Here is a 19,171-nt window from a genome sequence, read left to right as displayed (position 1 = left end):
CAATAAAATGGTAATTAATTACTTAAAAATCATACAATGTGATTTTCTTGATTTTTGTTTTAGATTCCATCACTCACAGTTGAAGAGGACCTATGATAAACATTACAGACTTCTACATGCTTTGTAAGTGGGAAAACCTGCAAAATCGGCAGTGTATCAAATACTTCTTCTCCCCACTGTAGAAGGACATAAACCCAGCAGCAGGACCGGTATCTATTCCTTTGAGGAAGAGGTAGAGCACTGCCGGAGCCCTAAAAAATGACCTTGAGAGGGTTACAGATGTGCATTTTTCTGACCAAACTATCAGAAACACCATGAGGGTGGAATGAGAGCCCGATGTCCTCTAGTGAGACCTGTGCTCAGAGCCCAGCACTGTGTTGCTTGATCGGCACTCCCCAGAGAACACCAGAATGGGCAGTTCTGCCATTGGTGCCTCGTTCTCTTCACAGATGAAAGCAGGGTCACACTGAGCATGTAACAGATGTGAAAGAGTCGAGATACAATGTGATTTTCTGGATTTTTGTTTAAGATTCCATCACTCACAGTTGAGGAGGACCTATGATAAAAATGACAGACTTCTACATGCTTTGTAAGTGGGAAAACCTGAAAAATCGACAGCGTATCAAACACTTGTTCTCCCCACTGTATAATTTTACAATTTGATGCATTTACCACCAAAATGTTAAAAAGAGCATGCTGTCTTTATGTAAACCACCTAAATGTATGTTTTATGATTCGAAATTCCCCATTCTGATTTACAGTGCACTACTTTTGACCAGCGCCCAATGGCACAAGTCAATATGACACCTTTTGAAGACTTTCCTAGTGTTAAAATTAAGTCATCAGTAGTAGATGGATCAATCAATCAATCAATCAAAATGTATTTATAAAGCGCTTTTTACAACAGCAGTTGTCACAAAGTGCTTTACAGAGACACCCGGCCTTAAACCCCAAGGAGCAAACAACAGCAGTGTTGAATTTCAGTGGCTAGGAAAAACTCCCTAAGAAGGTCGAATTTAGGAAGAAACCTAGAGAGGACCCAGGCTCAGAGGGGTGACCAGTCCTCTTCTGGCTGTGCCGGGTGAGATATTAAGAGTCCAATTGGAATAATAAATAATTTCTCTTGGCTAAATCCAGAGTATATTCGATTTTAGACTAGGTCAGAAGTATGACCAGGTGGACAAGGACAGGAACAGCAACGGTCCCCCCAAACCAGGTAATCCGCAGGTGTGGACCAGGACCTCATCTCCTTCTAAAATTTAAAATTGGAGGAAACTGAGAAAAGTTAGTAGTACATCCCTCATGTCCCCCAGCACAATAATATAGCAGCGTAACACCTTGGAAACTGAGACGGGGGGGGTCCGGTGACTCTGTGGCCCTACCCGGGGGAGGCCCCGGACAGGGCCCAACAGGCAGGAAATCAATCCAACCACATTGCCAGGCATCAACCAAAGGGACACCCACCAACCGCAACCCCCCTGAATGAGGGCCGAGTATTGCTAGCAGCGTACAGCCCAACTGCACAAGTGCGCAATAGAGAGTCAACAACAAGCCAGTGACTCTTCCCCGAAGGGCATTGGAGGGAGGGCATCCCAGTGGCGACGAGAGCCCACCTGGCAAGACAGCAAGGGTGGACAGTATCAAGCCTACTGGTCACCTTCACGGCCCGGGCCAGGCTACACCTAATTATAAACCGTGCTGTAGAGATGAGTTTTTTAGTAGACACTTGAAAGTTTGCACTGAGTTTGCATTTCTAACCTTAATTGGCAGATCATTCCACAGGAGTGGAGCTCTATGAGAAAAGGCCCTGCCGCCAACTGTTTGTTTAGAAATTCTAGGTACAATTAAAAGGCCTGCATCTTGCGATCTAAGGTTACGTGTAGGTATGTATGGCTGGATCATTTCAGCAAGGTAAGTAGGAGCAAGGTCCATGTATTGATTTATAGGTTAAGAGTAAAACCTTAAAATCAGCCCTAACCCTAACAGGCAGCCAATGTAAGGATGCCAGGACAGGAGTAATGTGTTCAAATTTTTTGTTCTAGTTAGGATTCTAGCAGCTGTGTGCAGCACTAATTGAAGTTTATTTATTAATTTGTCTGGATAACCAGAGAGAAGAGCATGGCAGTAATCTAATCTAGAAGTAACGAAAGCATGAATTAATTTTTCTGCATCAGTTTTTGATAGAAAGTTTCGAATTTTTGCGATGTTTCGAAGATGAAAATAAGCAACTCTTGAGACATATTTTATATGTTCTTCAAAAGAGAGGTCAGGGTCAAGGGTAACGCCAAGGTTTTTTACAGTTTTTTGGGATACGACCATGCAGCCGTCGAGGTTCACAGTGAGATCTGCTAACAACGCTCTTTGTTTTTTTGGGTCCTAAAAGGAGCATTTCTGTTTTATTTGAGTTTAAGAGCAAGAAATTCTCTGTCATCCACTTCCTAATATCTGAAACGCATGCTTCCAAAATAGCTAATTTAGGGGCTTCTCCATGCTTCATTGAAATATATAACTGTGTGTCATCAGCATAACAGTGAAAGTTAATATTGTGATTTCGGATTACATCGCCCAGAGGGAGCATGTATAGTGAGAAAAGTAATGGGCCCAGAACCGAGCCTTGAGGAACTCCAAAGCATACCTTTGACTTGTCAGAGGATATGCCATCCACACTAACGAACTGATATCTTTCAGATAAATAAGATTTAAACCAGGCTAGAACATGTCCACATAGCCCAATATTGGTTTCCAGTCTCTCTAAGAGAAGGGAGTGATCAATAGTGTCAAAAGCAGCACTAAGATCAAGAAGCAACAGGACGGATGCGGAACCTTTGTCTGAGGCCATTAGAAGGTCATTTGTTACCTTCACGAGTGCAGTCTCAGTACTATGATGAGATCTAAAACCAGACTGGAATATTTCATAAATGTTTTTTGTCTTTAGGAAGGCATTCAGTTGTTGGGAAACACATTTTTCTAAGATTTTTGAGAGGAACGGGAGGTTCGATATTGGCCTATAATTGTTTAATATGTCGGGATCTAGATTAGATTTTTTTAGAAGAGGCTTAATTTCCGCAATTTTTAATGAGTTTGGTACGCATCCGGAGGAAAGGGAGCAATTTATTATGTTCAGCATTGGCTGACCTAGCACAGGAAATAACTCCTTAAGTAATTTTGTAGGAATCGGGTCTAGCTGAGAGTTTGTGGGTTTAGAACTCATTACAAATTTTGTAAATGTGTCGAGCGATACAGTATCAAAAAACTCAAGTGTCCCCATAGACACCTGATCAGGGAGGTTCCGGAAATTTTTTGGACAACTGAGATTTTTAGGACCATAACTATTTAAGGATTCAGTTATTTGTTTTCTAATGGTGACGATCTTTTCATCAAAGTAGTTCATGTATTCATGGATAGGCCTGAGGAGTTGTTTTGTTTGTTACAGAGCATGTTGGGGAAGTAGATCAGATGTGATGATTTTCCTACTCTTTTGTGGTTTGTGTTAAGCCTCAGTCACAGGAGGGATAGGTCATTGGAATGACTACACCAAATATTTTATAACACAAGATATACGTCCCAAATAGGACCATAATCCCTATGTAGTACTTGACTTTTGACCCTATTCCCAATCTTATGCTGTACATAAATTGTACTATATCGGGTATAAGTTGTCATTTTGGACACATTTAAGGTCAAATAGCTATGCCCCCTCATTTCCCCTGTCCTGGCCTTGTCATCAGAATATGAACTAAAAGTAGGGGAAAGCTCACAGGTTTGTGGTGGATAGACCTGGGTTCAAATACTAGTTGATTTCTTTGAAATGGACCATTTGCTCTAGCCTGCCTGAGTTTTTTAAAACTATTTTACTGGGCCCATTCGGTATGGCAAGCTGAATCAAGCCCAGATAAAAGCAACAGTAATACATTTCAGTGATAATTTGTTACAGTAAACAACCAGTGATAAATCACACAGAGACACTAGTTGGGCTAACACAAGGGCTGTATCTAAAATCAAGTCCCCATATCGGGCCATTGTATAGCAAAACAGCCAAAATCTCTAGATAATGTACTTATTCAGCGTAGCCCACACAATTTCCAACATGGGGCACAACTTCTGTCCAGGGTCCCTTATACGTCTATTGAAACATTTGAAGTGTAGTGCACTATACTGGGAATAAGGTGCCATTTTGGATCAGCTGTCTGTTCCTTCCCAGATCAGGTGACAGGGCTTACTGCCTTCTGGGCCTGCCTAGTCCTTCAGTTGGCCAGGCCTGATCAGTGGTTTGTAATGGGGGGAAGCATTGGGCTGACAGTAGAACCAAGGGAGTTGGATCACATGGATGGTGTGTGTTCCTCAGTTTGGTCTGTGTGAGTGTATATACAATATTTAATTTGCTTTCCTGAAAAGACTTGATTGAAATGAATAGGCCTTAATACACCAGTCTGAAATAAAAAGACAGGAGAGGAAGAGAGAAAGTGAAGACACAGGTGGAGTTTAACAGTCTACCTTTTCTGCACATGCTGACTTTGAGTAATCCGGTACCCAAGCACTCCTTTGGGGAGACACAGAAGCCTTCGTTGTCTGGATTCTCATCCTTGCTTGCCAGCACATCACGAGGAGGGGTAAAACGATATGCCGGGAGCCCCTTCACCTCCACATCCTTCTCAAACTCCATGAAGATGGACCTGAGTATCACACAGACACCAAATGATAAGAGTCTAAACCTATTTCTGAAAAAAGATTCATATACCCCCCAAATTCATGAATAATTTATAGCACTAACTACAAACATAGCACAGCTCATACTATGTTGGGAAGTACCTTGTCCACAATTGGACTGTTATGAATGCACAGAGTTGTACCGACAAGGCTGGTCGTTTGATCATGTTGAGTGTTGCATTCCCTCTAGTGAAAATGTTTACATTCTGCTATTGAACTGCAGTAAACCAGACAATGGCATAGTGTTCTAGACATGATAATGTACACATGGCAATGGAATGTGGTGTTTAGAAAAGACAAAGGACACTACACAGTCCGATCTTAGAGTCTGGAAGGATGCTGAAATCAGACCTGGGTTCAAACTGGATTCAAAATCGTAGTTTTTCTGTTTGCTTTAGCCTGCTTGTAATGCCAGGTTACCAGGATTTTTGGTTTGGTGATGATTTTAATCGATTTACATATTAATTGTGATCATGTGGTCTGATGAGACAAAAATAGAGCTTTTTGGTCTGAACTCCACTCGCCGTGGGTGGAGGAAGAAGAAGGATGAGTACAACCCCAAGAACACCATCCCAAACGTGAAGCATGGAGGTGGAAACATCATTCATTAGGGATGCTTTTCTGCAAAGGGGACAGGACGACTGCACCGTATTGAGGGGAGGATGGATGGGGCCATGTATCGCGAGATCTTGGCCAACAACCTCCTTCCCTCAGTAAGAGCATTGAAGATGGGTCGTAGCTGGGTCTTCCAGCATGACAACGACACGAAACACACAACCAGGTCAACTAAGGAGTGGCTCCGTAAGCATTTCAAGGTCCTGGAGTGGCCTAGCCAGTCTCCAGACCTGAACCCAATAGAAAATCTTTGGAGGGAGCTGAAAGTCCATATTGCCCAGCCTGAAACCTGAAGGATCTGGAGAAGGTCTGTATGGAGGAGTGGGCCAAAATCCCTCCTGCAGTGTGTGCAAACCTGGTCAAGAACTACAGGAAACGTATGATTTCTGTAATTGCAAACAAAGGTTCCTGTACCAAATATTAAGTTCTGCTTTTCTGATGTATCAAATACTTATGTCATGCAATAAAAAGGTAATTAATTACTTAAAAATCATACAATGTGATTTTCTTGATTTTTGTTATAGATTCCGTCAATCACAGTTGAAGAGGACCTATGATAAAAATGACAGACTTCTACATGCTTTGTAAGTGGGAAAACCTGCAAAATCGGCAGTGTATCAAATACTTGTTCTCCCCACTGTAGAAGGAAATAAACCCAGCAGCAGGACCGGTATCTATTCCTTTGAGGAAGAGGTAGAGCACTGCCGGAGCCCTAAAAAATGACCTTGAGAGGGTTACAGATGTGCATTTTTCTGACCAAACTATCAGAAACACCATGAGGGTGGAATGAGAGCCCGATGTCCTCTAGTGAGACCTGTGCTCAGAGCCCAGCACTGTGTTGCTTGATCGGCACTCCCCAGAGAACACCAGAATTGGCAGTTCTGCCATTGGTGCCTCGTTCTCTTCACAGATGAAAGCAGGGTCACACTGAGCATGTCACAGATGTGAAAGAGTCGAGAGATGCCATGGTGAATGTTATGCTGCCTGCAACATCATCCAGCATGACCGGTTTGGAGGTGTGTCAGTGATGGTCTGGTGAGGCATATCCTATGAGGGTTGCACAGACCTCCAAGTGCTAGGATGAAATCCTCAGACCCATCGTCAGACCTTATGCTGGTGCAGTGGGCCCTGGATTCCTTATGGTGCAACTGAGAGGCCCCCCTCTTTTAGGAAATTCCACAACTAAATTGCATTCGTAAATAGAATGGATCCCAAAACTGTTAGCACATGTTGCCTTAATACATTGCACATTGCCAAAAAACATTTTGTGGGACATAGTGCATGACCTTTCATAATATAAAATAAGTTAATAAAGGTTGTGGGGCAAGACTTATGACTAAAACTACTTCCTATCACACGTGGAATAAAGGAACAGGAAGTTATCTGGGAGCCGCAAGCAGCTTTCAAAATGTAAACTTTAGTGCACTAAGCCAAATAGTGTTCAATTTGGGAATCATACATTTCAGAAGATTCTTTCCACATATTCTGAACAAATGGGGGAGGAAGCTCACATTGATTAAATCAACACTTTTTCTAGGTTAAAGGTACAGAGCTAAAATATACTTGTTTTTAATGTTGTTTTTGTTCTAATTTTGCTCTTCTGCTAAACTCCTTTGTTAAATTTCTCGCCTAAATTAAGGGTTAAGTAAAAAAGCAAGGAATCTAACCCACCCTCTGACCATGCCCATGCTATTATATAAGTTGTAGAATGGTTTAATGTCGCTCATAAGAAATATTTACACAAAACATTGACCCTTTCCAAACTGAACTAATCTGATTTGCCTCTACACCCATTCTGAAGTCAAAGAGAATTGATGTATTTCATCAAGGTCAAAAAGCACACTAGCCATGTTAATATCTAGGCAGCTGTAAAGATAGATGTATAGTGCTGGAGCAGTACTATGGAGAGATAAAGATAACAAGAGTGACCTGCCTATGACCCAGTTAAGTGATCAAGATGTTACGATGAAAACCATCTCATGAGATCCCAACCATGTGGACACATTATTCCCAGCCCCTAATGAAAGATTCACTTCCCACTCTGATAAGGCAATGCCGTAGAGCCCAGAATAAACTATTTCCCCAACGCAAATCCTAACTAGGTGAAAAGTCATGCATATTAATACAGTGAAAGTATGCTGTTGACTACTTGTGTTGAATACTCCTACAGGGTCTCGTCAGTGACCTTTCATATCCTGTTCAGCAAGGTTAGTTAGGGGCAATCACATTTTTACTCACAAACTAACAAATTGTACATGCTTTGAGTCACTTTTATTCAATATGAAAATGGAACTGACCAAAAAACCTGCTAAACTTTCCTAAAATAAAGGGGACATTTGTCATGAGGTCCAAAATAGATCTAGCTTCTGGATTTAACCCAAGTCTTCCAAATTGGAGAGGTGTGAGGAACTGCCAGAATTAGTGAACAGGGAGCAATGTGGGTTAACTGCTCTGCACAGAGACAGAACAGCTTGGTAATTCACAATTTTCTGTATTTTGTATCGGTCATGTACAGGGGTAAAGAAAACACCTCATGGAAAAGGACTGTTACTTTGAAGTGATTAAATAACAATTACAAACAACTGCAGAGGTAACATTAGGTTGATTGCCAATAAGTAGTACATACTGTATGTGTCAGTTATGAAAGTGGTTTGAATATTAGCACTTTCAACTTTTAGTTTTCAAAGCAAATATTTGGCAACTAACAGAGTTCCAAAACAGGCCAAATAGTTGGTGCCCCAATTGCAGGTGCATCTGTCACAAAAAGAGCACAATTATTTCTTAAAAATCATGACAGCATATGCCGAACATGGGCAAATTGCATCAGCAAAGAGGGACAGTGGTCGCAAGCTGAAGCTGACCGACAGGCATAGACGGAGACAACAGGATTGTGCTTTTGGGGCACTAAGAAACTGTCTTGAAAATACTGCAAACACTGTTCCCTATGTCCCAATATTCCATGATGTCAATGTCACACAAATTCTAGGGTGATTTTATGAACACCAGGATGACGTCAAATGCCGTCCATGGCCTCCATCAACCTTAATGGGATGTTCTGGAGTGCCCATTTCCATGCCCCTGTCATCCCGAAAAAACCTGGAAGCTTTTCGTCATGAAGAATGGTGCAATATCCCACTACACACAGTTCAGAACTTGTATGACAGCATTCCAAGAGGGATTGGAGCTGTTCTGGCAAAAGGTGGCCCTACTTCTTTTTTAGTCCCTGATATTAATTTTTTGTTGGTGCAAGTATTTTTTTTTTGTGGGCTTATAATGATTTCCCCAAAGTAAATCTGTACGTATTCAACATTGACCTTAGACATACCATTTAGCAGGATGAGAGTCAATTGCATTTCCTATTTTAGATGCAATCATTTAACTGACATCACTTTAAAAGGAACTCACTGTTTAAATGGTTCATCACCATTTAAATTGTTGTAGTGACTTTGAACATACAGTTTAGTTAGACATCAGTTCTGGTCTGAAAGATTTTCTGAAATATAGGTTACCTGCACAGGTCAGGACTGAAGATGTAAAGTCTCTCATTTTTGGACAGCAGAGGGTGGAAAGTACTGCCGTCAGTACCGTTAATCATGTTACTTTGCTCAGACTTCCACAGACTCAGCTTGCTGAAAAACAGGATTTTTAAATATAATTCAGTTACATAAAATATATGCATCTTTATGAGGTCAGTACGTAAAAACTAGGTAGAATCACTAACACACCACAGTTAGCCACAAAATTACCATTTCAACTTTAAAAGCAAGGGGCTTTGATAACATGGGGAAGATATTGGCACATACATGAATAACATTTTTAAAGGTAAATGTTTTTGCTCAAGGGCACTGCTTTTACAACTAATCCCAGAAATCGTCTTTAAAGAATGTTATTGAAAGTGTCACATCTAAGGGGGAATGAAAGGATGCAGCCTTAGGCATATTGGTCTGGAAAGAATGCTGATAAGAACACTTTCTTAAGATCATTCCAGTTAAACCAAGTGCAAAGGATGTACACAGCATGCACAGCTCTTTGCTGCATGTTTTTGGTTTTGGCTAAGGGTGTCTGGGGAATTCTGAGGCTTTGTTGTTACAGTCCAGTTTGAATCCCAAATGGCACTCTATCCCTGATATTGTGCATTTCATTCGACAGGTCAAAATCTGTGCAAACTATAAAGTAACACAATATAGATAATAGGATGTCATTTGGGTGGTAACCTCTGTTGAAATCTAAGTGATAAGAGATTCTTAGGAAACCAAAAGGGCTGTTTCTGTTTCACTCCTTTACAAAGGATTTAATCAAAGAGTATATATCTTCAAATGAAGATATACATCTTGGACATAATATGAACTGTGTGTTTGGGGGAGGTGATGTTTGTGTACAGTTAACCCTTTCTGCATTAAATTAACTGATATTTTACCTTTTTAGGATTTTATCTATACATTCTAAATGTACATTAATATCTACTGTACCTTGCTTCTGTATTTGCATAGACACGTTTTTTTATTTATCTTTCTCAGTACTCACTTGTTTTTTAATACTCCTATTATTTAATCTCTTAAGCACATTGCAATGCCATCGTTGTACGATTGCTTTATAAATAAAATGTGATTTGTTTAAAATATGTAGCTTTTTATGAAAGCAATGAGTCATATACACATTGTAGAAAAACCTTTCATTTTAACATGCAAGAGAAATTAAGATAAAACACATTGGGTACAACAAAGAAGCAAAACAACCTTCTCTACCCACAAGTGAGCATCACATTATTTCCAACAAAGAAATGTCTTGGTCTGGCCAAAACACTCTGTACCTTTCTCCTCTAAATGTGGCTATCCTGCCATAGTCCATGTAGTCTGCCTCCCCGGTATGGAAAACAAATTCACCATCATTGCTTCCATTTTTCTACAGATTGGGGAAGGGAAATCATTGAACAAGGACATTTATAGAAGATTATAATTACATTATTTTATTACCCACATACTTTAGTTTGTAGGGCTAGCCCCAGCAGTCACTACAGGTATGCCTTCCTATTCAGATATAGGACATACAGTTGTACTCATAAGTTTGCAATACCCTGGCAGAAATTGGGAAATTCTGACATTGATTTTGAAAATATGAATGATCATGCAAAAACATTATACCTTATTTAAGGATAGTGATCATATAAAGCCATTTGTTATCACAGTTGTTTGGCTCTTTTTTAAATCATAATAATAAATCACCTAAATGGCCGTGATAAAATGTTTTACATACCCTTGAGTGTTTATGACACAGAAGGTGACACAAACAGCTGAAAATGGCGATTAAAGGTGAATTTCCCACAACTGTGGCATTTTAAATTGCCCTTAGTGTGTGTATAAACAGTCAATGGGCATTTGCAAGGCTTTGGATATCTTTTTATATGCTTTTGCATCTTTATAAAGTTCCATTACCTTGTTATGCAGGTTTTTTTACAGTTATTTTCTGTTCCACATGGCTCAGTATCTAGCCTGCTCAGTGCATCCAGGTGAGAGCTAACAAACTCATTGACTATTTATACACAAACTATTTGCAATTTAAAAAGCCACAGGTGTGGGAAATTCACCTTTAATTGCCATTTTCACCTGTCTGTAACAAGGCCAAACATTCAAGGGTATGTAAACTTTAGATTTTGGGTGATTTCTGTTATCAGTTATGATTTAAAAAGGAGCCAAAGAATTATGTGATAATAAACAGCTTCATATGATCACTTTCCTTAAATAAAGGACAGTTTGTTTTTTCATGATAAGTCCTATTTTCAAAATCAATGCCAAAATCTCACAATTTCTGCCAAGGTATGCAAACCTATGAGCACAACGGTATATTACCAATTCACCTAGGGTATGCACCTAGGGTATGCACAACTCTATAGTCTATATTCTTCTTCATAGTATCCCAAAAATTATATTACAGATTTTGTATTCACTCCCTTTTGTCTTACTTTATACATGAGGCCAAAGTACTCATCAATGTCAGGGTTGGTAAGGTGGATGTGGGACAGCAGAGGGTCCTTGAAGCCCCACAGAAGCTCGTTGACTGAGTGTGTCATGATGATTCCCACCTTCATGGAATTCATCAAAATGGATAACATGGAACTCCTCCAGAAGCTATCCTTCACCTTGTTCATCACAGCCTAAAAAGAGAAGGAGGAGCAAGGGAAAAATAGATTGAGAGTAGACTTGAATTTAGCAGCACCGACTGTGCTACAACATGGACTAGGATTGTTTGCTATAAGAGGAAAAAATAAGAGCTCATAACAGTGTAACAATACACGAGCACACGTACAATTACTTACCACTGCTGGGATATTGATGGTTGTGATCATGTCCATGTCAGGATCACCAACTGACCGATCCGGCAGAAAGACAAAGGTCTTGGGTTGGTAGGCAGAGACCTTGGTCCCATTCTCTACAAAGCTCACATTTTCCTTGGGCCTGTACTCTCTGTGACAGAAGACACATGGCAAATGCAAATATTAGGGATTCAGATTAAGTTAAACAGTACGGTGAGGTTCAGCGCCACCGTGCCATGCATCCCCTTTTCCCGTCACTCACAAACACATCCCGGACTTGTTTCATGTCACATGTCTTCAATTAAAGTCAGCTCCTTTACTTTCTTACGTTTGTTGTTTGTACTCTGTATTTTTTGTTTTCTCATTAAAAAAAACTACTTCCTCTCCTCCGCCACCGTTACATTAAGTAACTTTTGGTTTGTGCATTTGGCAATATCAACAGAGAGAAAAGATATGTAATAAGCACTTTGAGACAACTACTGGTGTAAAAATATTTTTTTAATAGATGTGCTGGAGGTATGGGATCAACCTTGCTTTGTCAAGCAATATTTATCCATATGTACACTAATGTTCAAAAGTTTGGGGTTAAATTAAATGAGTTTGAATAGGAAATAGCTAAAATGTATTGCAAATACAGTCATTGACAAAGTTACAAATATAGATTTTTATAGAAATAATAATTGTTTCCTTCGAACTCTGATCCAAGAATTCTCCATGTTCAGCAATTACAGCCCTGCAGACCTTTGGCATTCTAGTTGTCTATTTGTTGTGGTAATCTGAAGATATTTCACCCCATGCTTCCTGAAACATCTCCTATAAGATGGATTGGCTTTGATGGGAACCTCTTATGTACCATACGGTTAAGCTGCTCCCACAACAGCTCATTAGTGATATCCGGTGACTGTGCTGGCCACGCCATTATAGACAGAATACCAGCTGGCTGCAGTCAGGAGAAGGGTACAACATTTCCAAAGCATTAGATATACCATGGAACATAGTGAAGATAGTCATCATTAAGTGGAGAAAATATGGCACAACAGAGACATTAGCAAGAACTGGACGTCCCTCCAAAATTGATGAAAACATGAGAAGAAAACTTGTCAGGGGGGCTTACAAGAGGCCTACAGCAACATTAAAGGAACTGCAGGAATTTCTGGCAAATACTGGCTGTGTGCTACATGTGATAATCTCCCGTATTCTTCATATGAATGGGCTATAGGGTAGGGTGGCAAGACGGAAATATTTTCTTACAAAGAAAAACATCCAAGCACGACTGAAGTTTGCAAAAACAAACATCAAGTCCCCCAAAAGCACATGGGAAAATCTGTTATGGTCTGACGAAACCAAGGTTGAACTTTCTGGCCATAATTCCAAAAGGTATGTTTGGCGCAAAAACAAAGAATACCATACCCACAGTGAAGCATGGTAGTGGCAGCATCATGCTTTGGGGCTGTTTTTCTTCAGTTGGAACTGGGGCCTTAGTCAGGGTGGAGGGAATTATGAACAGTTCCAAATACCAGGCAATTTTGGCACAAAACCGTCAGCTGTCCGTTAGAAAGCTGAAGATAAAGAGGAAGTTCACCTTCCAGCATGACAACGACCCAAAGCACACATCCAAATCCACAATAGCATTGCTTCACCAGAAGAAGAATGACATTTTGGAATGGCCCAGCCAGAACCAACTGAACATCTGTGGAGTGATCTGAAGAGGGCTGTGCACAGGAGATGTCCTTGCAATCTCACAGATTTGGAGTGCTTTGCCACGTCAGGATGTGCCATGCTAATAGACTCTTACCAAAAAAGACTGAGTGCTGTAATAAAATCAAAAGGTGCTTCAACAAAGTATAAGTTTAAGGGTGTGCACACTTATGCAACCAGGTTGTTGTGGGCTTTCTATATTTATTTATTTTTCTCAAAGATTTCAGTTTGTATTTCAATTGAATTGTTCACATTATATATATAGGTCACATTAAAAGGTGGAAAAAGTTCTGACATGATTTATCTTTGTCTCATTCTTTTACATCACAAGAACCTGGCATTTTAACAGGGGTGTGTAGACTTTATATCCAATGTAACTGAAAAAGGATTATCTAATGATCAATTAGCCTTTTAGAATGATAAACTTTAATAAGGAAACAACGTGCCAAATGGAACACAAAACTGATGGTTCCTGATAATGGGCTCGCGTAAGTAGATATTGATTAGAAATCTGCTGTTTCCAGCTAGAATAGTCATTTACAACATTAACAAATTCTACACTGTATATTTGATAAATGTTATTTTATTGGACAGAAAATTAGATTTTCTTTCAAAAGGAAATTCCTAAGTGGCCCTAAACTTTTGAACAGTACTGTATATGGTTTTTATTTAAGAGGTATTGGACTACACCAATCAATTTTCTGATTGCAATAAATTCTCAAAGACATTACACACGTACCCATGTACCTTCTTTTTTCTGCAATATGTTACCAAACCTGGCATTTAGGTTGAGTGGGACAGATTAACTTGACATAAATGAGCCAGTTGTAATACAGTGGTTTGTTTTTCTAGTCGTGGACCTTGATATTTGCTTTAAAGAGCTTCCCTGGGTTGCATTACCAGTGCATGATTCATTTAAATCACTTTTCATTAATGACAATGAAATGGCAACCTAGCATTCAAAATTACATCTACTGACAAACAATTAAACCAGTGAAAAAGACATTCAAATTGAACTTAGAAGTAGATATGGGATATTATATATTAGAGAGCATTCATGTGGTGTATTAACAGCCTATGAACTCATTGATTTAAATCATTGATTTAACCCTCTTCTGGTCTATTGAAACAAATCCTTCAAAAATGCAACCATGGGACTTTGGACGTGGACATGCCATGAGCTAACTTTTGACAACACCTGGTACTGTAGCAGCATCTGTGTTTAATACATACAGGTCTTAGGCACACAATTCTGAGTGCAAATTTATTTGTAAGAGCACCTGATCATGGTGATTTTCCACTGACTCCTTATTTTAGCTTTCGGTTGATAGCATGGCTTGTGGTCATCTTATAGCAAAATACATATACAGTGGATATGTTATTGTATTATTTTTCATTTTTCAAAATTTTGCAATTTAGTTTTCACATTAAGAGAGGAAAAAGCTCTGACATGATTTATCTTTATCTCATTCTTTTACATCACAAAAACCTGGCATTTTAACAGGGGTGTGTAGACTTTATATCCACTGTATTACCAATTCTCCAAGGGTATGCAAACTTTTGAGCACAATTGTACCTTGCCTCCCTTATGCCTTTGCCTATTTAAGCAACCTACCTAATTGTATTTAGTTGAATTGAGGAATCATTTAATAAACCTATACGCATTTGGTTGTGGCCAAACACCTATTAGAAAAGCAAATTGCTTCCAGGCCCCGACCTGAACCCCATTCTGACCACATTTTATCCTAAAACCCTTAGGCCAAAACCACAAAAAGCATAGGTGTGCTTCAGTGTTGATAACAAGCCTGCAGTTTTCCAGACAGGGCGGCTGATATGTGTTTTATGCAGAATCCAAAAACAGCCGTTACTGTACTTGGTGCCTTGATCAAGAGCACTATGGTAGGAGATGGTAGAACTATTGGAACAGAGACAAACAACTTTCTATTTCAGTTTACATGGGCTACAAAGGGATTCTGCCAGTCATTGTGGTAACTTCAGGGAGATTTTATGGGTCATGCCCTGCTCTAATGGACCAACTTGGAAAAACACAGCTCCTGCACTTATTTCATTTCAAATCAAGTACTGTCCATAGTTTACAAAAAAACATTATATGTGATTAACATAATGCACTGTTTTTTTTTTTTGCGATTAACTACAGAGGTTTTTGCGATTAATTGAAACTAATTATTTTAATCGTCTAACAGAAATAGTAAACATTTTAAATATGTTATAACAGAATTAGTAAAAACGTAAAATACGTTATCAAATCATAAAATCATAAACCCTACCTGTATGTGTAAGGGCCGACCTGAGAGACAACAGGCTTGCTTCCATCAAGGAACTCATCCGGGTTGCTGATGTTAAAGAAGAAGAACTGCATGAAGACAGGAGGAGGGGGGTTCTTCCATGTCTCAAACACACGGCTACCCTCAGTCAGAGTAATTTCCTAAAGACATAAAAACAGCAGTGATCAATCATATGTTTTTATGAAGCCTTCTTTATCAGTTGCCACAAAGAGCGTTATAGTAAAGGTCTAAACACATAAGAAAAAGCAATGATTAAGTACACATTTTGGTACACAGTGTGAGGCATTGAATGGAAATTAGAGTCAACCAGAGATCAGGCATTATTTACTGTGAATGTTGAGCCTTTAGGTGAAAGTGTCCAGATACCCTCGTAAGCTTGGGGATTCATACCTGCAACAATTCAATCAATGGCCCAATGTTGTAACCACTAGGCTACCATTCTTAATATCACTCAAAATGATGAAAAGATGGTGCATACATAAGTCTAATCTAATTTTAATAGTACACATTCTGTGTAATTCTCAAAACGACTATGAACGCTGATGCAAAGGATGAATATTCAGGATTGCATGAAATCAAGTAACATAACAGGAGCTCCACCGATATCAATTATGCTTAACCATGTAAATATTTGAATAACGCTGCCGGTGGCTTCACACCATAGGACACTTATGTCCTTCGCTTAAAGCTGTTGAACTCCTACAACAGCACCATTATTTTGTTAAAATACCCCCCAACTAAACTTTTCATTTTTCATAGCTGCACAAAAACAGGAGAACAAAAGCATGCCTGCTTTTGGAGTTGTGTGGGTGTAGAAGAAAAGGAGGGACGGAGGAGTAGAGGGTTACTGCAAGGCACACATGAATGAGAAATGCCCTCTTTGTGTATGGTAACCAATGGAAACCCTCTCACAAGCCAAGCAGACTGATCACACAGTATATTGAGACAATATGTATGAGTGTGAGTTGGGGGTGGTGGTGTTCAGACTGATCATGTGCCTACAGCTACCGTTAGGCATGGCAATGACCTTGATGATCAGAACACATTCTTCTGGGTTGAACACAAACATGCCCTCTAACATACATACAGCAATAGAGAGAAATAGAGAGAGATGGGCCTGTAGATGCTAAAGTTTCCTAATGGTACCAAAAGGGCCCAATTACCCCTGCGTGGGGACAAGGCCCAGAGACCCCAGATGGACATGCGGAAGGGATGACGTGTGAAGAGATTTTTGTGTTGACAAGCTAGGGATTAAGATCAAAGGCACCCATTCCCTGCTTCTACCCAGTTGTCACTACCGTGTTGGGGGGCATATCGTTCTATTTGGGGCTAAAGTCACCGCTCTAGTTTGCTGCTGTCAACTTTTTATAGCAATGACCAAGACAGAAGCTGTGAGTCTGCAAAACCCTTCAGGTCAGTGCCCCAAATGCCCAAATGGCACCCTATTCTATGTGACCTGCGGTACATTTAACTAAAGCTGATTAAAAGCCATGCACTAGATGGGGAATGAGGTGAAATGTGGAACACGGGCCAGCACTCGCTGTTACATAATAAGTATGCCTGCCATGCTTTGTGAAAGAGACTTACCGCACAAAGAGGCCCTACAGCTTAGTTCAGAAGGGTTTTAATGATTTGGGTTTGGAGCTCTGGTCTCTTCCAAATGGCACCCTTTTCACCATTTAGTGTACAAGGTTTCGTTGGGCTCCAGTGAAACGTAGTGCAGTACTGTATGTAGGCAACAGACATTGGGACACAGTCCTCTTTCCAGCCATAAGTTCACGTGAGGAGTGGTCTGTCTCCGTTATGAAGAAAAGTCCAAAGCAATGACAACTATGTGTTCGTGCCGGCACATAAATCTGTTGCACTTTTCCATTGTCATCACCCTTCACCATCACCAGTCATACATGCAAAGATGACGTAATGGAATTTAAAACCAAATTAACTTTCAACAAGCTGTAGTTCTCAACAAACTAATTGTAATGATGTTTTAAGTTCTTTTGATCACTGAGATTAGTCTTGTGTCACTATATATCAGACAAATTGAGATGTTACACTACTGAAAAACATACAATTAACTGTCCATTGCAACCAATGGCATTGTTAACTTCTAGCATGTTAGGTTATTGTACATTGACAGAAGGTTGTGAATGGGAACAACATAATTTAATAGACCATCAAAGTAATGATATTTGAGGTACAGTGGGTGGAACTGCTTTCTAACTTTAATGACAAGTTGACTCAATCTTTTATATGTTCCACCCTGCGTTAGGTTATAAACGCCAATCAATTGGACTAGGAGACCAGACAGTCACACATTGCACATTAGTTATGAAAAAAATCAGGCTACATCCCGAATGGTAATAAGGTTGTAGTGCACTTTTTATGGAAAATGGTGCCATTTCGGAAGCAACTCCTTTTAATAAGTAACCTAATTAAGCAAACACTAAAAACTGAACAAACATTTGTTGTTTCAACATCTACATTTTGTAAGATTCTCCCCGGAGATAATCATTCGCCACTGGGATTTGCATTGTCCACTCTTGGTTAGGTGGGTTACATCAGAACACTGAGTCAATTTATGATAGTGAGTGAAAGACCATTGTTTGCCTGGCTGGCCCAACATCAGGAAACCTCACGAATAAAGAGTTACTGTAAATAATTTGGTTTGGGGAGCAGACTAGCCCAATAACTGACAGAATTTACTAAACTGACATCCATTCTTAACTATAATTAAAAATGTATGTCACAACAGTTTCTTTTCAACAGAAAGTGTTGCAAATTGTCCCCATAGCCCACACCAAGATTGCCAATAAATGGTGCTGAAAATGTTTCAACATGCAGTTTAAGATGATCCCCCAATGCACTTCTACAGCACAGATGTTTCAGGAACTCTCCGCGGTCTTTCCCCACTGTCTTTAACAATAACAAAAATATATCAAAACCTGTTTTGACCAAAGCACAGGATCATTGAGACAGCATTATGTGTCATCCCACTCCTGCATTTTAGCTGATGTGGTGGGCCTTTGTGCACAAAAGGTTTACTTTCAATTGTTTTTAGTTTTCTTTTCACTCACACAAAGTTGGTTGGTTTAAGGCATTTTCTTTTTCTAACACTGGCAGGTTGGCCCCCTTAGTCCAGTAAATTGGGCTGCTTTGAAAACATTATCCACACTCTGGACCATCCTAAGAAATGCACCATTGTTTGCTTAAAAATGCTGTCTAATAATTGTTCATGTTTTCTATTTTTTTACTACAATATTGGGCTAGATGTGTAATAGATCTTGTATACTGTGCATGTGAAAGATAACACATTTGATACAGTAGAATCATTATCATTCTTCAGTTAGCCCTGAATTAACAAGTATGAAAGCAAGCCGTTTTGGTAACATGGGGAACATCTGCACATACATACTAGATACATTTTGAGGACCCATTTTGACTCAACAGCATCACTTTTACAACTAGTGTAAAAAAAACAATGCTTCTGTATAACCTAGTTGTCAGAGTGGTGCTCATGAGACAAAATGGATTCCTG

At 39.6% G+C, this 19,171-nt stretch overlaps 1 protein-coding gene across 1 annotated transcript in view; it reads right to left on the bottom strand.

Moving 5' to 3' along the window:
* Positions 1-19,171, bottom strand: part of LOC105009609 (lysosome membrane protein 2) — an 80,268-nt gene that overhangs the window by 23,565 nt on the left and 37,532 nt on the right. Inside the window, exons 2-7 of the mRNA XM_029125088.2 lie at positions 15,619-15,776; positions 11,636-11,783; positions 11,282-11,473; positions 10,133-10,224; positions 8,832-8,951; positions 4,495-4,673 (exon numbers count right to left, since the gene is read on the bottom strand). Coding sequence (XP_028980921.1) covers positions 4,495-4,673; positions 8,832-8,951; positions 10,133-10,224; positions 11,282-11,473; positions 11,636-11,783; positions 15,619-15,776 — 889 coding nt within the window. The remainder of the gene's footprint in view (positions 1-4,494; positions 4,674-8,831; positions 8,952-10,132; positions 10,225-11,281; positions 11,474-11,635; positions 11,784-15,618; positions 15,777-19,171) is intronic.

Source organism: Esox lucius, chromosome 14 (assembly GCF_011004845.1).
Source record: "Esox lucius isolate fEsoLuc1 chromosome 14, fEsoLuc1.pri, whole genome shotgun sequence".
Lineage (NCBI taxonomy): Eukaryota > Metazoa > Chordata > Actinopteri > Esociformes > Esocidae > Esox > Esox lucius.
Note: the sequence above shows the minus strand (reverse complement) of the source record. Positions and strands in the feature narration are given on the sequence as shown.